General features: G+C 38.4%; 1 protein-coding gene across 4 annotated transcripts in view; it reads left to right on the top strand.

The window, feature by feature from the left end:
* The first annotated feature begins 1,791 nt into the window (after positions 1–1,791).
* Positions 1,792–6,950, top strand: part of kif21a (kinesin family member 21A) — a 41,236-nt gene continuing 36,077 nt past the window's right edge. For 2 of the 4 annotated variants that reach the window (XM_079449932.1, XM_079449933.1), the window contains exon 1: positions 1,826–2,055. In XM_079449932.1, coding sequence (XP_079306058.1) covers positions 2,012–2,055 — 44 coding nt within the window. In that variant the 5' untranslated portion in view covers positions 1,826–2,011. Of the gene's footprint in view, positions 2,056–6,950 lie in introns of all 4 variants that reach the window. The other 2 variants (XM_079449934.1, XM_079449935.1) reach the window with 2 other exon arrangements.

Raw genomic sequence — 6,950 nt, 5'->3', positions numbered from 1 at the left:
ATTATTGCCGTACTGCTTTTAGGGTTTGTGACTATAACTCAATAGGTGTTGTTGTCGAGCTGAAACCTGTTCAGTCATGTCCTAACCTGACCCTGTCTGACCTCTGAGCTCATGGTTTAGCCGTGAGTTAAGGACAGATCCACTGCCCTCTGTCTTTGTGTGATTATAAATCTGTTATTCATCTGACATCTCTAAACCATCCAGTAAATAAAGGCATAAGAGATGCCAACATTCACTCAGACTGCCCAATGGAGACTGTACTCCAAAGTATGTACTTCAGTATGGTGTCCCTCTCACTGGTGCTTGGGCTTTCTGTAGAAGTAATCTGAGAGTCAGTAACAGGACACTGCAGCGTAGAGTTCTTGATGGTCGACTATTTACCTCTCTTACCCGCAGCAGGGGTACAACAGGCTCTTCTGAGGGCTGGAATATGTTACAGTTCACTCAGGGCCCCCTCTGGTCAAATGATCTTTTGCGCAGTGAACCAATGCTGGACCTTTTTCAACGGAAGTCATGGTGGTTGGGTAAACTATGTATAAGAAACTATTTCTATTAATATGGTTCCAAGGTAATAAATACAAAGTGTTTTAGACGTACATGAGTGTGCGCAAGAGCAATCACATTACTCCCATCCTTCAGTCCCTTCATTGGCTTCCAATCTCATACAGGATTCCATCTATGGCGATGCCCCTCTCTACCTCAAGGAGTTTCTCCTTCCACAAAGCCCAACACGTAGCCTCCGCTCTGCCTCAGCATTTCTTCTCAAACCCACTAGGACTAAGCTTCATACTACGGGCGATCGGGCCTTTTGCTCAGCTGCTCCCATACTGTGGAATGCTCTCCCTGACCATCTGAGGGCACCACAGTCATTGAGTTCATTCAAATGTGGTCTTAAGACTCTAGGAATCTTTAATTGATTGAATCCTTTATATTTTAGCACTGTGAGATTTCTGTAAATATGAAGTGCTCTATAAATAAAATGTATCATTATTATTATAACATACATTTTATTAAAATTAAAATATAAACAACTTTGTAGGATTTACGATGCTGATGACCATTGAACGTGTCATCACAATCTTGTGAAAAAGGTCCATAATGTAAGGTAATGGCTCCAAACTATATACGGTACATTGTTTTTAAAACTCTAACATGGAAATAAGACATTACAGACAGACGTCAGGTTTTACCAAGAATTAAAATACAGTTTCTTTATTCGTCCTTATGCCTCATATGGAAGCCTTGTTTGTAAATAGGTATTTTGATCTTTTTGTCTGTAGCCATAATGAGAGAGCTTATGACAATAATAACTATAAAAAATGTTATCATGAATGATTAATGTGTGGCAAACCTCACATGGCTCCATATGCAACATATAACGCAGAATGTAACTGACAGCTTTATATATTTTTTCAATATTATTTTGCAATGCTTTTATGTGTTGATCCTGGGTCATAAATGTAAATACATCTGTCAAACAGAGACAGACCACGTGGTAGCGCACAACAAACAGCTCAAACACAATAACCTATTTTTGTGACAGAAATATTTTATTTTCTATAAATATGTTTACAATTTTTTATTGTCTTTAATTGTTTTACATTGTATTATTTTGTAATATTTTATATTTTAGAGTTATTAGTTTGCACAATACGTTTGGAACTGTGGTTAATATTTGCCTACACATTTATGAATATTATGGTATATACATAGTATGACGTCATACTAAGACGTGTCGTTCGAGCGCGTTCTATGACGTCGCCACCAACGGGCGTGGTTTGGTGACGCATTGCGGCTGGGACTTTGAGAAGCAAGCGTGCAGATCAGATCGCGCAGGACTGTCAGTGAGTGTACGCGCGAGTGCTTTATTCACGGGAACGCGCGCAGTCGTACAGCATCATCGCTGGAGCGGGTGCATGCGAGCGAAGACGTGATAATGGCCGTGATCAGTACATGATCTGATCACTCACCAGATCGATAGGATCGTTGCGTTATCGATGAAGATCTGAAGATGTCGGGCGGGCAGGACGAGAGCACGGTCCGGGTGGCGCTCAGGTAGGGCACGTGAGATGCGCGATCATGAGTGTGGACCTTATGTACACTTATTGACTTACATCATCCAAAGATTATTGCTTTGCATGTAGAAAACGATGCTTTTTATGATCGCTATATATACATTTAGTTATTGAGATCATCATCAATCCCACCCAAAATCTATTTCAGTGACGATGTGCGAAAATAATGATGTCACATTAGTGATGTGCATCGTCACATGATCTCAAGGCTTTAAAACAAGGCTATTGTAAGAGCATTGGCAGTAAAATCGTTCTTAAAACAGTTTATGTTCAATTGAACTTATTTATGTATTGTTTATTTCTTAGTAGGGTCACCCTTGCATCATGTCTTCATGGTACTGTAACTATCACAGTATCACATTTTTACCTGAACTGATCTCTTCTGGCTGTGATTGACATCCGGTGCTTAAATCCAACAGTTGATTGACAGATGATCAGTACAAGAAGAGTTTAACTGATGCATCTGTTCTGTGGATGTTGCAACGCTAAATAAATCCAGGGAACGTGTTAGTGAGCCAGTATTTCTGATTCTCAGTGTTGGGCCGGACAACCATTACAAAATATACAGCAATAGTCCTCTATAATGTAAGTAATAAACCTGGGTGGTATCCCTGATAGCACACATACATCTTGAAGACGTCTGTTTGATGCATTAAGATCGGCAAGACAATTCTTTATGAACGTTTGCCCATGTGCAATACGTCTCTGAGACCTTTCTGGTCGGATGTCTGTATGATGTTTAGGATTTAGGATGTTTGTACAACGTACTTTTCAGATGTTTCACACAGATGTAGTCCAGGTGTCCAGATCTTTAGCAGACATCACACAGACATACCCCTGCAATGGATGTGTTGGTATATGACTGCGTGATGTTTTATTCATTTTTAGCCATATCGCTTTAAGATTAAGGATGACTCGTATTACTTAAAGATCAAGTTAGTTACAGATATATGAATATATGAACATTTGTTTTAAACTTGAGAACGAGGGTTGCACTCTTTACCAATAGTTCCTGTTAATAGAAGTTGTATAAAATAAACATGTATTAAATAAATAAATAGGGCAACTTAAAGTACAGCTGTGTTTGTTTGTTCATGGCCTTTCGGTAATGAATGTTATATAAACAGTGGCCATATAAAAAGACACCGTCATGAACCGCACGCGGTAAGTGAAGCTAAATCATATGTCTGTGTTTTGTTGGCAGGTGCATAACAGTTATGCAGGGATGATGCGATGATGTATTGTGTGCTCGTGCTTTAGTTCCTCCCACTGCACGCCTCTAGGAGCTTGACTGTTTTGGGAAATATCGTATACACTTGACTCTTCGAAGATATGAAATATGCAATACTATTCCAGGTGCTCAAGCTCAATATGAGATTGGCAGAAACTGTGTGTGTAACCTCCGCTTTAAAGTTGAAAGGGGGTTTAGTAAATATTCCAGATATCTTTTTGGTAATAGTTTATTGTATTTCTGACAATTACTGGAAGTTCTGTTATTGTTATGTTACTCATAGTTATGATTTCCTTTACCAGTCAGCTAAACCTAAAATCTGAGGTCAAGTTGTATTTCCAAAATTCCTATATGTAAAAAAAATTACGGAGGTTAAAGGGTGGATAAGCTTATTTAAATCGAGCACAACACCCTCGTCTGGAAATAAACCTACTTGTGCTTTTTGGAACCTCACATCAATATGACGGACACATGTATTTTTAAAGTGGTGGATACTGCTTTAAAAATATCCGCCGAGCTGTGGAGTGTTGACAGTTACAGTAGCTTATTGTATGGATATAGGTCAGTTTATAGGCATTGAATACAGGTTTTTCAGTGCGGGACCGGTCGTGTGTTCATGCTCTCATTGACTTGTGTGTGTGTGTGTGTACTGAAGAGACAGGTGTGTATGACAGTGCAGTTTTCTTCTGTGTGTGTTCGTCAGTGAGTCAGCGTCTCTCGTCTGAGCAAATGTCATTGTGTGATGACGCTGATGGTGCATAATAAAATGAAAGCACCGGCCTTCCTATCGATATGTACAGTGTTTCTGTGAGGACACATTTTAATGCTTTGTCATAGAGACATCAACGAGGCCTATTCCAGCACAACAATGCCTTTGTGCACATGTATACATACCGTAGAAAAGGTTTTTAGTCCGGCCTGACTGGCCTGCACAGACCTGAACTTCATTTTACAGAAACATATTTGAGATAGATTGAAACAGACAGTAGCACACACCAAGATGTTGGGTGATGCGACATGGCTTGTTGTTCTAGTGCATTAAAAAGATATATAGGCATCAGCACTGAACAGACTCCGTGCATCTTGTTGCAACAACAACAAAAAAGTCAATGGGGTCCAACACTGTAAAAAAAACATACTTTTACAGAATTTTACCTTTTTAGAATGTCCATCCATCCATTTTCTTCCGCTTATCCGGGGCCGGGTCGGGGATGTAAAATCAATGTAAAAAAAATGTAATTGTACTGTTTTTTACAGATATTTCATGTCTTTTTGAAATACGGTCCAAAACCGCAACATTTACAGGAAAAACGGCGAAACCTGTTTATTATATCCTTATATCCTGTAATTTTACAGGGGATTTTTTTACGGTTAGAGATGTTACTGTGTAAAAACTTCAAATCACGATTACAGTGAACAAAATGATCAATATTATCACTGTTTTATTGACTTGTTCTGGAAATGTAAAAAAAGTATCGATGTAAACCAAATTCAATATTGAGTTTACCTGTAAATGCACTTTTGTTTGATTTACTTCAAGAAAATAACATTAATATTAGTCATGGCACGTTGAGGGGCATGAGGTACCTGTAAAAGTTTCCAATTTCAAATTAAACACAAGTGTAAAGGTCCAGTCAGTAATATCTAACGGCAAAGCTTTCGAAACACTATGACAGCTGACATTGCGAATTACATGCAAGGGGACCCACGGTGTACGTAGATAGAAATAAATTCTAAGGTAATACACTTCTGAAGACATAGCTATGTATATTATTTTGAATTCCTATCAATAGATCATCCCAAAAATTACACACTGGACCTTTAAGTGAGTAAATCAGATTTTCATATAAACAAAACATAATTAAGCGAATCATCTGTCTGGGTGTGTTATGAGAACTGGGTGTACTTTAAGACCCAGGAGAAAGCGGCATGACAACCGCACTCATAGCAGAAGAAACTCATCAGGTTTTCAAGACGTATAACTGGTATGGTATTACGGTAATTCAAATATGATCCTCAAGGTAATACCAACTGATCGATGTTATTAACACGGTAAACCATTAAAGGGATATTTCTCTACCAAATCAAAATTTCCCTCATGCATTTGTTTAAGAGAATTATTGACAGCGCCATTAAAGTTGATTTCTTGCTTCCACCATCTCTCGAATGCGTGTGGAGCAGAGGCTTGTTGTTCAGGCAGATGACGTAGGCGTGTCACAAGTTTTGCTTTTTTGTTTTAAGTCAATAGGAAAGCATCTACTCTGGCGGGAAATTTCGTCACCATCATTTGCCTGAAGAACAAGTCTCTGGTTGACACGCATTCGAGACATGATGGAAGTTCGACATCAATTTTAAAGGAGGGATTAAATAAGACTGTTCTGCCAATTTTATGTTAATCTTGAGTACCTGTAGTAATATTGCGTTCTTCATGTCTCTGAAAAGTGTTTAGTTTTCTTACATTAACAGAAGACAGATACAGCTGTACGATATTTTCCGGAGAAAGCTGGAGATGAATACGCGAAGTCTCTGCATGATCGTCCGCCAGCTGTTGCATGGAAATCTGTACCAAAATGTTTAGTTGTTACCATAACGTTAACTATGGCTTACAGTTTTATCGAGCCTTACATATATGATCCAGATTCGGACCCCCGAGTCTGTAGTAGAACATGAACCATAGCAGCAATGACTACAGACGGACGTCTCTATATGAATAACATCTTCCTTGTAAGCTTTGCCGCTATTTTAAATCGTATAAATCACCATTTATCATGTTTTAATTGTCTTCTGTATTTGCCAGGTGTAATGTCTGTAAATGCATCATTACATAATCGCAAAGAGACTGTACATCCGCAGTATGTGTTATTCATACTTTCAAACATTTATGGAATTTGCTGTAACGCTCATATCGGGCATGTAACGTTTGTGAAAGTTCACGGAAATGATTGAAACACAATTTAAATCATGTGCCGTACCAGTATACATTGGTAAGACTTTAAAAAGCCATAATGTCACATACATTATAATATCATAGAAAGCAACGCTTTGTATTTTTTATTTTAAAACTCTGAAATGGTTAATTGCTATCGTGACACCGGTCCAAATTATCCTGTTGTTTACATTACATGCACTGAGACGCCAATTGCTAACAAAACATCACAACTTCACAAAGTTTTACTTACCGGATGTGTTTCAGACACCTAAACAGTCACTTTTATTGTTGGCATCGCTCCGTCATTTAGTAAATATAGCGTAAAACTGGTTCTTGTTTGAGAAACAATCGTCTTCGAAATGACGTTCACAAACAAAAACATTTGTGAAATACATGACAGAAATACTTTGTCATGCGTCCAACTCGTATTTTAACAGCTTGAGGACCCAACACGTTTAACAGTATAAAGAAGGCACAATGAATGTAATAGCATGTTACTCCTTTAATTACGTTGTCAATATGGATATTTCTCTTAAACAAACGCATCAATTCGCTTCAGAAGACCTTTGTTAAGACCACTGAGGTGTGTCGAGCAGTTCTTTGATAGATCGATGCACTTTTTGGAGCTTCAAAAAATCCACACCCCTTCACTCCCGTTCTACCGCTTTGAAGCAGAATGATACGTGGTATTATAACTCAGACTGGATTATTCTTC

The sequence above is a fragment of the Barbatula barbatula genome, assembly GCF_947034865.1.
Source record: "Barbatula barbatula genome assembly, chromosome: 25".
NCBI classification, from domain to species: Eukaryota; Metazoa; Chordata; class Actinopteri; order Cypriniformes; family Nemacheilidae; genus Barbatula; species Barbatula barbatula.
This window is presented reverse-complemented; position numbering and strand designations above follow the sequence as displayed.